At 38.3% G+C, this 12,268-nt stretch overlaps 2 protein-coding genes across 7 annotated transcripts in view; one reads left to right on the top strand and one right to left on the bottom strand.

Annotated features, from left to right (window-relative positions):
- pphln1 (periphilin 1) overlaps nt 1–12,268 on the bottom strand; it is a 173,200-nt gene that overhangs the window by 101,723 nt on the left and 59,209 nt on the right. The gene's annotated exons all lie outside the window — the stretch shown is intronic.
- prickle1b (prickle homolog 1b) overlaps nt 1–12,268 on the top strand; it is an 80,799-nt gene that overhangs the window by 44,393 nt on the left and 24,138 nt on the right. The window contains exon 1 of one of the 2 annotated variants that reach the window (XM_061914285.1): nt 32–226. The exons of the other annotated variant lie outside the window; for it this stretch is intronic. Coding sequence (XP_061770269.1) covers nt 212–226 — 15 coding nt within the window. The 5' untranslated portion in view covers nt 32–211. Of the gene's footprint in view, nt 1–31; nt 227–12,268 lie in introns of those variants that run through there. 2 annotated transcript variants of the gene reach the window in all.

Below are 12,268 nucleotides of genomic sequence, written 5' to 3'. Positions count from 1 at the left end.
ACGAGCAGACTTGCCTCCACTCTCACGCACACCCAACACACTCCAGATAGAGACGCCGCCTCGCTGGGACCTTTTCCAGGATGCCTCAGCGCATCTGCAGAGTGACTCTTTTAACCTTTAAGACGGGATCGAAGGGAGGAAGCTGGAAGTGATTAGAGAAGAAGACGCGTGGCGCAGATATGTAGTTTGTGGAGTGAACGCGGACAGAAAGATGCTTTTCCTGGGGGTAAGAGCTGGAATTGTGTGTGTGAATGCAAGTGTGTTTATGTGTCCCGGCCCATTTGGCCCTGAAATAACACTTCAACAGTGAAAGAGAGATGACCTGGGCCTTTGAACTCTGCTATTTAATGCCTTTCCTAAACCGCTGGGGAGCATTTGCTTTTTTTTTTTCTTTCTTTTGCCTCCAAATTGAGCTATAAAAGTGAAATCCAATACTTTTTATACAATGAGTTGTACACACTAGCTCAGGGGTGTCCAAACTTTTTCCACTGCACATGGGAAAATTAAAAGCATGCGGGAGCCATTTGGATATTTTTCCATTTGAAAACCATAACAAAAATATATGGATTTTTAAAATGTATTTTACCTTTAGGTGTCCCAGGGACCATAAAAGATCTCAAATATTAAAATGTTAAAAATAATTCAAATTTGTATTATTATTTTTTATTTAACACTTACAACAGGGGTGTCCAAAGTGTGGCCAAGGGCCATTTGCAGCCCGCAGCTAATTATTTACCGGCCCGCCACACATTCTGCAAAAATTGCAAAATTGATAGTATTGCAAAAATAAAAACATTTAAAAAAAAAAAAGTGGAATGAGTTGAAATCTAATGAGAAAAAGTGGCAATGTTGACACAAAGCTGCCATGCAGGCAGTTTTTTTTTCTTTTTGTCTTTATTTTATTTCCATCCATTTTCTACCGCTTATTCCCTTTCGGGGTCGCGGAGGGCGCTGGCGCCCATCTCAGCTACAATCGGGCGGAAGGCGGGGTACACCCTGGACAGGTCGCCACCTCATCGCAGGGCCAACACAGATAGACAGACAACATTCACACACTAGGGACCATTTTTAGTGTTGCCAATCAACCTATCCTTATTTCCATTGCTCCAAAAAAAAAAAGGACAAAAAAATCTGTTATAATGAGTTATTACTTAAAAATGATCACTTTTAAATGTTTTATGTGGAAAAAATATTGCATATGTTGTGTGGTTGCCATATAAAAACATCAAAGTTTTGACAAAAGAGCATAAAACAAACAAAATAATAGTTCAAACTTAAAATCGACAGATATATCGGAAGTTGATCTTGAAATTTAAGTGTTAAAAGTAAAAAAAAATAAAATAAAAATGCATCACTTTATGAGTGGGGAACCTTTCGGATCTCAAATATATTTAGTAGGATTTTATTGAACTTTTCACTGTGATTACTCAAAAATATGAAATAATTAAAATCAATGGTGTCCTGCATTATTGATCTTTGAGGGCTTTAATTGATAAATAAAGGAACTCTCCTGAAGGAATTAATAAAGTACTATCTATCTATCTAAATACTGCATATTTCAGTTTTATTATAAAAAACAAAGTTGTCTATGACAGAAAAGGCATAAAATCTTATTTATTTTACTTTATATCAACCTAAAGTTGATATAAAGCTTTACTGTAAGCATTAAATAAAAAAAAATAATAATAATTTCATTTATTTTTTAACATTTTAGTGACTGAGACCCTCTATGCTCCCCAGGAGCCCTAAGGATTTAAAAAATCCATATATTTTATTATGGTTTGAAAATGAAAAATATCAAAATGGCCCCCGCATGCTTAAATTTTTTCGTGTGCGGCCCTCTGTGGAAAAAGTTAGGACACCCCAGGCTTAAAGTAAATCTCTATATCAACTTAAAAAAAAATAGGTTTTATGCTTTTCTGTCAAAAACGTCTTTGTTTTTTTTAATAGTAAAACTGAAATATGCAGTATTTAGTAATTAGAGCCCGATTTTAATTCTTTATTATCTTTGAGTAATCACAGTGAAAAGATAAATAAAATACCACTAAATAAATTTGGGATCCAAAAGGTGCCCAACTCAGAAAGTGATACATTTTTATTAGTCGTATTTTTTTAAACTTTAAACACTTAAGTTACAAAATCAACTTCAGATATATCTGTCGATTTTACATTTAAACAATTATTTTGTTTGTTTTATGCTCTTTTGTCAAAGAAAATGTTTATGTTTTTATATGGCAACTACACAATATATGTATTATTTACCACATAAAACATTTTAAAATGAAATATTTGAACTAATTGGAGCTTTGAAAATAATTCATTATAACATGGATTTTTTTTTTTGTCATTTTTTTTTTTGAGTAATGGCAAAAAAAAATTAAAATAAATAATTAATTGATTGAAACTTGTAATTTGTCAGGCTTGCCCCTGACAGTTTGTTTGTGTTTAGTATTCCCTGTGTTTAGTTCCTGTCAGCGCTCTTATTTAGTCTGCTTCCTGTTTTTTTTCCCCTTGTGCGTTGCTTCCCCTCAGCTGCGGCTGATTGGCACCTGGCCACACCTGGTGTCAATCAGCCCGATCCTCTTTCTACAAAAAAAAACATGCACGTGGGCGGATAACAAACAAAAAGGCCTAGCGTGGAAGCTAGCAGGTATCGAGCAAGAAACAGAAGTCGTACTTATAATATGAAAACAAACTTGGAAGCAGGGAAAAAAAAAACATAAGCTACAAACCACTATCAAATATAGCTTACCGCAACGCTGCATTGACACCATATGATACGACAGGTAGCAACGACATGAGCGACAATAATCCAGCTCTGACCGGAGGACAAATAAATGGTAAATGGGTTATATTTGTATAGCGCTTTTCTACCTTCAAGGTACTCACAGCGCTTTGACACTATTTCCACATTCACCCATACACACACACATTCCCACACTGATGGCGGGAGCTGCCATGCAAGGCCCTAACCACAAACCATCAGGAGCGAGGGTGAAGTGTCTTGCTCAAGGACACAACAGGCGTGACGGCGTCGGGACTACCTCCTATTTCTACAGGTAGAAATAGGACGGGGCTGATTGACACCAGGCGGGATGGCGTGGGGACTACCTGATTGACACCAGGTGTGGCCAGGTGCCAATCAGCCGCAGCTGAGAGGAAGCAGCGCACAGGGGGGAAAAAACAGGAAACAGACCAAATAAGAGCGCTGAACGGAACTAAAGACAGGGAATACTAAACACACAGAGGAAAAACTAAAACACAAACAAACGGTATAGCTCGGTTGGTATAGTGGCCGTGCCAGCAACTTGCGGGTTGCAGGTTCGATTCCCGCTTCCGCCATCCTAGTCACTGCCGTTGTGTCCTTGGGCAAGACACTTTACCCACCTGCTCCCAGTGCCACCCACACTGGTTTAAATGTAACTTAGATATTGGGTTTCACTATGTAAAGCGCTTTGAGTCACTAGAGAAAAGCGCTATATAAATATATATTTAAAAAAAAAAAAAATAATAAAAAAAAAAAAGGGTCAGGGGCAAGCCTGACATAATTAGTAGATTGCACAGTACAGTACATATTCCGTACAATTGACCACTAAATGGTAACACCCCAATAAGTTTTTCAACGCGGTAACAACACACAACAACAGCAGTCAGGTTTTTGTCTACCGTAAAGCAGTTTGTCTGCCGTAAACGGCAATGTTGTGACACTCTTGAACAGGACAATACTGCCATCTACTGTACATGCATATGTGACAATAAAATCTACGGCTTTTAAAGAATGCAGCGCACAACTGCGCCCACAACAAGGAGATGAAGCAGAAGAACGAGGAAGATACAGCCGGTGGCGACGCCGACAACGAGTAAGATGAAGAAATACGCTTGTAAGTTCCAAGCCGCAGCTGCGATTGGACCTGGATAGCCTCCAAGAAAAAGTTGTGGTAGTTAGAAAAATAGTGACAGAGAATAGAACAAGGATGGACAATTCAACCCTTAACTCAACAATGAGTAGATGAGTGTTATGTGTGTAAATAAATGAACACTGAAATTCAAGTAAGAAATTCAAGGGGATGGCGTGGCACAGTGGGAGAGTGGCCGTGCGCAACCCGAGGATCCCTGGTTCAATCCCCACCTAGTACCAACCTCGTCACGTCCGTTGTGTCCTGAGCAAGACACCTCACCCTTGCTCCTGATGGGTCCTGGTTGGCGCCTTGCATGGCAGCTCCCTCCATCAGTGTGTGAATGTGTGTGTGAATGGGTAAATGTGGAAGTAGTGTCAAAGCGCTTTGAGTACCTTGAAGGTAGAAAAGCGCTACACAAGTACAACCCATTTATTTATTTATTTATTTATTTATAACGTGTTTAAGTCGGGTCCACGTTAATCAATTCATAGTAAAGATGTTTTTTACATGGTAAAATAAAGACAAAAGAGAAAAAAAAAACAGCCTGCATGGCAGCTTGGTGTCAACATTGCAACTTTTTCTTGTTAGATTCCAATATTTTCAATGTCCTTTTTTATTTTTGCAATAACATTTCAAGGGCCGCAAATGGCCCCCGTGCCACACTTTGCACACCCCTGCACTAGCTCATATCTCATTGCTTTTTTTTTTATTTTTTAAAGTAAATGAGAATAATGTTTTGGAGCTGCTAATTCCTGCTTGCGGCGAAGGAGAAAGCCCCTGAAAAGTGTGATTGAGGCGGGGGAGGAGCACGCGGTTAACCGTTAGTGGGTTACATCTGGCCCGTGTTTACACAGGCCCCGATGTTCCTGCTCTGTAGATGCACTATTAAAACCCTTCCCTCTCTCACGCCCCCCCTGCTGCCTGCATTTAGGACTAAGTTGTTGTTTTCCACAAAGACATTTTTGGGGGGGGCGGGTGGAGAAGGATGCAGGGGTGAGGAAAGTCACTCAGGTTTAAGAGATTTTTGGATATAAGGTTTTGTTTCAAATGTTTCTTGACATGATTTGTGCATACGTTGAAGGCAGTTTTGAGTATATTTCAGAGCTGGGCAAATATTTGGACTCGGGGGCCACATTGAGAGAAAACAATGTGTCTGGGGTGCGAATGTGGATGTGTGGATAAATTGTATGTACAAACCCCGTTTCCATATGAGTTGGGAAACTGTGTTAAATGACTGAAATACACAGGGGACACAAATACAGGGAATGAAATGAGCTCACATATACCTACAAACAAGGCATGATGATGCAATATGTACACAAAGCTAGCCTCAATAGCATGTTAGCGTCGATTGATAGCATTCCACGCAAGTCGAAACTGTCAGCAAAGCTCACCGTTGTGCATTCACGCACAGCATAAAAGGTTTGGTGGACAAAACGAGACAAACGCCTCTTTCTGAGGCAGCGTCGGAGAAAGTTGTACTTGTAAACAAACTATAATATATAACGATTCTTCTCAACATAATAGCAGGAATATAATCTTTGAGAAAAATGTAATTTAAAACATTTGTACGCACGTACAACACTTAAGACCTTCTGTATATCAGTATGTGGAATTAAATGATGGAATGTACTAATATAATCCACTTCAAGAAACTCTTCAAATATAAAAGTGTTTACAAAGAACAAATAAGAAGAACCACGATAAACATTCTACTACTTTACTGTGTTAGATGTAAATATAAACAGAATACAATGATTTGCAAATTATTTTCAACCCATATTCAGTTGAATATGCTACAAAGACAACATATTTGATGTTCAAACTCATAAACCTTTTTTTTTTTTTGCAAATAATAATTAACTTTGAATTTCATGGCTGCAACACGTCCCAAAGTAGTTAGGAAAGGGCATGTTCACCACTGTGTTACATCAGCTTTTCTTTTAACAACACTCAATACACGTTTGGGAACTGAGGAAACTAATTGTTGAAGCTTTGAAAGTGGAATTCTTTCCCATTCTTGCTTGATGTACAGCTTAAATTGTTCAACAGTCTCCGTTGTCGTATTTTACACTTTAAAATTTTCAGTCGGAGACAGGTCTGGACTACAGGCAGGCCAGTGTAGTACCCGGACTCTTTTACTATGATGCCACGCTGTTGTAACACATGGTGTGGCATTGTCTTGCTGAAATAAGCAGGGGCGTTTGATGTTCAAACTGTGAACGACTGAGCATTTCATGGAAGCTGTTTTTATAGCCAATCATGGCACCCACCTGTTCCCAATTAGCCTGCACACCTGTGGGATGTTCCAAATAAGTGTTTAATGAGCGTTCCTCAACTTTATCAGTCTTTTTGCCACTTGTGCCAGCTTTTTTGAAACATGTTGCAGGGATCCAATTACAAATGAGCTAATATTTGCCAAAAATAACAAAGTTTACCAGTTCGAATGTTAAGTACCTTAATGCCTGGCAACTACAGGCTTAAAAGGTGACGTGGTGATTGACAACAGGCGCATGAGTCCGAGTGAATCAGGTGCGTGACATGAGGACAGGTGGGCTGTCATGGAAACAAAACAATGGAGTGAAAAAATAGTAACTAATGGAGTCTTGAAGTACAAACCCCGTTTCCATATGAGTTGGGAAATTGTGTTGGATGTAAATATAAACAGAATACAATGATTTGCAAATCCTTTTCAACCCATATTCAGTTGAATATACTACAAAGACAACATATTTGATGTTCAAACTGATAAACACTTTTTTTTGCAAATAATCATTAACTTTAGAATTTGATGCCAGCATCAGGTGACAAAGAAGTTGGGAAAGGTGGCAATAAATACTGATCAAGTTGAGGAATGCTCATCAAACACTTATTTGGAACATCCCACAGGTGTGCAGGCTAATTGGGAACAGGTAGGTGCCATGATTGGGTATAAAAAAAGCTTGAAATGTTAAGTAATTCACAAACAAAGATGGGGCGAGGGTCACCAATTTGTAAGCAAATTGTCTAAAAGTTTTAGAACAACATTTCTCAACGAGCTATTGCAAGGAATTTTGAAATTTTACCATCTACAGTCCGCAAAATCATCAAAAAGTTAGAGAATCTGGAGAAATCCCTGCACGTAAGCGATGATATTACGGACTTTTGATCCCTCAGGCGGTACTGCATCAAAAACTGACATCAGTGTGGAAAGGATATCACCACATGGGCTCAGGAACACTTCATAAAACCACTGTCAGTAACTACAGTTGGTTGCTACATCTGTAAGTGCAAGTTAAAACTCTACTATGCAAAGCCAAACCCATTTATCAAAAACACCCAGAAACGCCGCCGGCTTGGCTGGGCCCGAGCTCATCTAAGATGGACTGATGCAAAGTGGAAAGGTGTTCTGTGGTCTGACGAGTCCACATTTCAAATTATATTTGGAAATTGTGGACGCGGTGTCCTCCGGAACAAAGAGGAAAATAACCGTCCGGATTGTTATAGGCACAAAGTTGAAGAGCCAGCATGTGTGATGGTATGGGGGTGTATTAGTGCCCAAGGCATGGGTAACTTACACATCTGTGAAGGCACCATTAAAGACCTACTGAAAGCCACTACTAGCCACCAGCAGTCTGATAGTTTATATATCAATAATGAAATATTAACATTGCAACACATGCCAATACGGCTTTTTTAGTTAATTAAATTACAATTTTAAATTTCCCGGGAGTTTCGTCTTGGAAACGTCGTGTAATGATGACGTGTACGCGTGACGTCACAGGGTTTTAGGAAGTATGATCGGTACGAACACACACGTAAAAGTCGTCTGCTTTAACGGCATGATTACACAATATTTTGGACATCTGTGTTGCTGAATCTTTTGCAATTTGTTCAATTAATAATGGAGACGTCAAAGAAGAAAGATGGAGTTGGGAAGCTTTAGCCTTTAGCCACACAAACACACGGTGATTCCTTGTTTAAAATTCACAGAGGTGAAAATTTACTATGGATCACAGCGAACATGGATCCCAACCGAATGTCAACCAGCAGGTTTCGGTGAGAAAATTGTGGTTAAAAAGTCAGTTCTTACCGGATAAAAGCTCAACTTGTGTCGTCCGTAAAGCTGCCATCAACTCCCCTGAGACACTAGCGTCAACACACCCGTGGACACACCCCTCCGACTATCAGGTACTGTTAAACTCACTAAAACACTACCAACACAATAGAAAGATAAGGGATTTCCCAGAACTATCCTAGTAAATGTGTTTAAAAACATCGGAATACGTCCCAATGCTATCACGTTTTTTTTTGTTGTTTTTTCTAGTCCGTCTCTATCAATATCCTCAAACACGAATCTTTCATCCTCGCTCAAATTAATGGGGAAATTGTCGTTTTCTCGGTCCGAATAACTGTTTTTGTTGGAGGCTCCCATTAAAATCAATGTGAATATGTGAGGAGCCATCAACATGTGACGTCATCGTGTGCGACTTCCGGTAAAGGCGAGGCTTTTTCAGGAAGTACCAAAAGTGGCAAACTTTATCGTCGATTTTCTCTACTAAATCCTTTCAGAAAAAGTATGGCAATATCGCGAAATGATCAAGTATGACACATAGAATGGACCTGTTATCCCCATTTAAATAAGAAAATCTCATTTCAGTAGGCCTTTAATGGTGAAACTACCATACAGGTTTTGGAGCAACATATGTTGTCATCCAAGCAACGTTGTCATGGACGCCCCTGCTTATTACAGCAAGACAATTGTTATAACAGCGTGGCTTAGTAAAAAAAAGAGTGCGGGTACTTTCCTGGCCCGCCTGCAGTCCAGACCTGTCTCCCATGGAAAATGTGTGGCGCATTATGAAGCGTAAAATACGACAGCGGAGACCCCGGACTGTTGAAGGACTGAAGCTCTACATAAAACAAGAATGGGAAAGAATTCCACTTTCAAAGCTTCAACAATTAGTTTCCTCAGTTCCCAAATGTTATAGAGCAGGGGTTGGGAACCTATGGCTCTAGAGCCAGATGTGGCTCTTTTGATGACTGCACCTGGCTCTTAGATAAATCTTAGCTGACATTGCTTAAAATGGTAAGTAATGAATAATGCTGCTGGTAATCACAAAAACAATGTTCAAAATATAAAACATTCTCATGCATTTTAATTTATCCATCCTCTCAGGTTGAGTTGTTGACGAACCCCAAGATGCAGAGATGGTGGCAGGCATTGTAAAGGAAAACATGATTTAATGTCCAAAATATAAAGAAAAAACACAAACCAGGAACTAGGAATCGGACAAATTGGAAACAGGAACCAGCAAACAGGAACTAGGAACAATAAAGACGGAAAGCAGTCCACGGCATGCCGGAACAGCGACAAGTAGTAGCACAACATTGACAGGTATTAGTGGCAATAATCCAGCCCTAACTGGAGGAGAAAGCAGGTCTAAATAGTGTCAGGCTGATTGACACCAGGTGTGGCCAGGTGCCAATCAGCCACAGTTAAGGGGAAACAGCACTCAGGGAGACAAACAGGAACAGGAACTAAAGGCAGGAAACAAAGACAAATGGAGAGGAAAAACAAAGACATAGTCAAACTGTCAAGGACAAGCCTGACACATCCGGTTCTACGGCACCTGTTCAAGAAGTTGCATTAATGGTGAAGTGAGTTAGTGAAGTGAATTATATTTATATAGCGCTTTTCTCAAGTGACTCAAAGCGCTTTACATAGTGAAACCCAATATCTAAGTTACATTTAAACCAGTGTGGGTGGCACTGGGAGCAGGTGGGTAAAGTGTCTTGCCCAAGGACACAACCGCAGTAGCTAGGATGGCACAAGCGGGAATCGAACCTGCAACCCTCAAGTTGCTGGCACGGCCACTCTACCAACCGAGTTATATGCCGCCCCATTCATGGTAAGAAGTATTTTATTTATTGTTGGTTGGCTTCAGAATAACAATTTTATTAAAAAGAACAAGGGACTTATTACACTCTAAAAATGTTAGTCTTACTTAAAAATGCACGCATTTAGTTGTATTCAGTCTTTAAAAAAATATTATATGGCTCTCACGGAAAAACTTTTTAAAATATTTGGCTTGTGTGGCTCTTTCAGCCAAAAAGGTTCCCGACCCCTGTTATTGAGTGTTGTTAAAAGAAAAGGTGATGTAACACAGTGGTGAACATGCCCTTTCCCAACTACTTTGTCACAAGTTGCAGCCATGAAATTCTAAGTTTATTATTATTTGCAAAAGAAATAAAGTTTGTGAGTTTGAACATCAAATATGTTGTCTTTGTAGCATATTCAACTGAATATGGCTTGAAAAGGATTTGCAAATCATTGTATTCTGTTTATATTTACATCTAACACAATTTCCCAACTCATATGGAAACAGGGTTTGTACATGCAGCGAAAAACTGTCATTGATGGAGAGCCAGCAAATAAGACTTCAATCTAATCACGCTGCTCCTAACTAGGTTACGTGGGACAGAAGTGGGGAGCAGGTGAAAATATAACATATCTCCAAAAAGATAACATTATCTATCCGGCCATAAAAGCTGATGAATTAGTCGCAGAAGAAGAAAGCGACATTCGAATACCTCTTTGTCCCGTGACAGGAGCTTTTGCTTTGGTCTTTAGCAGCATTTTTAATGTGCAAATGTCATGTTTTGAGGCCCTGGGCTTTCTTAGATGGAACTGTATGCTAATTGGGGGGAGTTCTCATACTTGTGTGTCTGCACGAGGCTTTGAGGCTGGGCTGTCAAACTTGTTTTCATTGGCAGGTCACTGTGAATCATGCAGGAATAATAAAGTACAAAGATTTGCCTCAGGATATATTTCATTATTTTATATTACGTATTTTACATACACCGTGAAAGAAAAAAAACACCTTGACATTTTACAACAAAAAAAACACTGGCAGTTCAGTTGCCAGAATTTGACCGTAAATATTACGCTGTTTTAATAGCATTTTACTGTAAATTGAAAAAATAAAACTACCCCTTTTTTTCACGATAAGAAACTGGCAACTCAGTTGCCAGAATTTTATCGTAAAAATGCGGTGGTTTTACAGCATATTACTTTAAAGTGAAAACACTGTAATACAGGTTTTTAAGGTCAAATTCTGGTGAGTAATGCTAGTTTTTTGCAATAAAAAAGCTGTGGCACCGTTTTTCCATTTAATACATCGTAAAAACTAAATTTTACTGGGAAAAAAACTGGTAGTACAGTTGCCAGAATTTTCTCATAAAAATATGTTGGTTTTACAGCATTTTACTTCTAATTGGAAACACTATTACAGGTTTTTAAGTTAAAACTCTGGTGAGTAATGCTAGTTTTTTGCAATAAAAAAAGCTGTGGCACCGTTTTTCCATTTAATACATCGTGAAAAATGTAAATTTTACTGTAAAAAAACCAGGTAGTACAGTTGCCAGAATTTTATCGTAAAAATGTGGTGGTTTTACCACATATTACTTTAAATCAGAAACACGGTATTACAGGTTTTTAAAGGTAAAATTCTGGTGAGTAATGCTATCTTTTTGCAGTAAAAAAAAAGCTGTGGCATTGTTTTTCCATTTAATACATCGTAAAAAATGCAAATTTTACTGTAAAAAAAACAGGTAGTACAGTTGCCAGAATTTGACCATAAATATTACGCTGTTTTAATAGCATTTTACTGTAAATTGAAAAAATAAAACTACCCTTTTTTTTCACGATAAGAAACTGGCAGCTCAGTTGCCAGAATTTTATCGTAAAAATGCGGTGGTTTTACAGCATATTACTTTAAAGTGGAAACACTGTAATACAGGTTTTTAAGGTAAAAGTCTGGTGAGTAATGCTAGTTTTTTGCAATAAAAAAGCTGTGGCACCATTTTTCCATTTAATACATTGTAAAAACTGTACATTTTACAGGAAAAAAAAATGGTAATACAGTTGCCAGAATTTTATCGTAAAATATGGTGGTTTTACAGCATTTTACTTCTAATTGGAAACACTGTATTACAAGTTTTTAAGGTAAAATTCTGGTGAGTAATGCTATTTTTTGCAGTAAAAAAGCTGTGGCACCGTTTTTCCATTTAATACATCGTAAAAACTGTAAATTTTACTGGAAAAAAAAACTGGTAGTACAGTTGCCAGAATTTTATCGTAAAATATGGTGGTTTTACAGCATAATACTTTAAATCAGTAACATGGTATTACAGGTTTTTAAAGGTTAAAATTCTGGTGATTAATGCTAGTTTTTTGCGTTAAAAGAAAAAGCTGTGGCATCATTTTTCCATTCAGTACATGGTAAAAACTGTAAATTTTACTGGAAAAGAAAATGGTAGTACAGTTGCCAGAATTTTATCGTGAAAATGTAGTGGTTTTACAGCATATTACTTTAAATTGGAAATAC

Source organism: Nerophis ophidion, linkage group LG10 (genome assembly GCF_033978795.1).
Source record: "Nerophis ophidion isolate RoL-2023_Sa linkage group LG10, RoL_Noph_v1.0, whole genome shotgun sequence".
In the NCBI taxonomy this organism is placed as follows: Eukaryota; Metazoa; Chordata; class Actinopteri; order Syngnathiformes; family Syngnathidae; genus Nerophis; species Nerophis ophidion.
This window is presented reverse-complemented; position numbering and strand designations above follow the sequence as displayed.